This window comes from Bison bison, unplaced genomic scaffold (assembly GCF_000754665.1).
Source record: "Bison bison bison isolate TAMUID 2011002044 unplaced genomic scaffold, Bison_UMD1.0 scf7180017864225, whole genome shotgun sequence".
Classification (NCBI taxonomy): Eukaryota; Metazoa; Chordata; class Mammalia; order Artiodactyla; family Bovidae; genus Bison; species Bison bison.
The window spans coordinates 39,175-39,877 of NW_011494797.1; the positions used below are offsets into that span (position 1 = coordinate 39,175).

General features: G+C 36.7%; 1 protein-coding gene across 1 annotated transcript in view; it reads right to left on the reverse strand.

Moving 5' to 3' along the window:
• Positions 1-286: 286 nt before the first annotated feature.
• LOC104992865 (multidrug resistance-associated protein 4-like) overlaps positions 287-703 on the reverse strand; it is a 75,687-nt gene continuing 75,270 nt past the window's right edge. Inside the window, 1 exon segment of the mRNA XM_010845867.1 lies at positions 287-352. Coding sequence (XP_010844169.1) covers positions 287-352 — 66 coding nt within the window.

Genomic DNA, 703 nt, shown 5'->3' on the forward strand with positions numbered 1-703 from the left:
GGGTAAGATCTGTGCACCAAGCTCTGTGCTGGACCCTAATGCTGATTATCTCTAATCTTCACAACAAGCTCACAGGAAGCACTGGCCCCATTTCACAGATGAGGAAACTGAGACTAAGTGAGGTCGTATCACTGGTCTGAGGATGGTCAGCTGTTAAACAGAAGAGCTGGAATCTGAACCAGATCATGTCCTTTTGAACCATTTCATAGCCTATTGCTCTTTCACATCACATCGCCCAGGGGGTGACTGAAGATTATATCTGAAATGAAGGCAACACTAAAATAACTCAAGTCTTGAAGGCCTCTATACTTAGACACAGAAGGATCTTATTATCTATGATTGTCAAGGCAACCTGAAAAGAAAATGTCCAAGTCACCAGGAATGTGTAAATATGAGATGAAAGTATAAACTTACAGGCGTCCAAGAGGGCTTTGTAAGGTCAAGCAATATATATGGGAAAATATCAAACTAGAATTTATCAACATGATACCTTTAACTAGGTAATGCCTAAAACTTTTTAAAATCCTTAAAAGATTTTTTTAAAAACTTGTTTAAAAAAATTAAGTTTTTAAAAGTGGTTAATGATAATATAAAATGTTACATACTATATTGCTTATCGTAACAGAATATGTTTATTGATGATTTATGTGGCATCTGGCCCCATTCAGTTCAATTCAGTCACTCAGTCATGTCTGACTCTCTG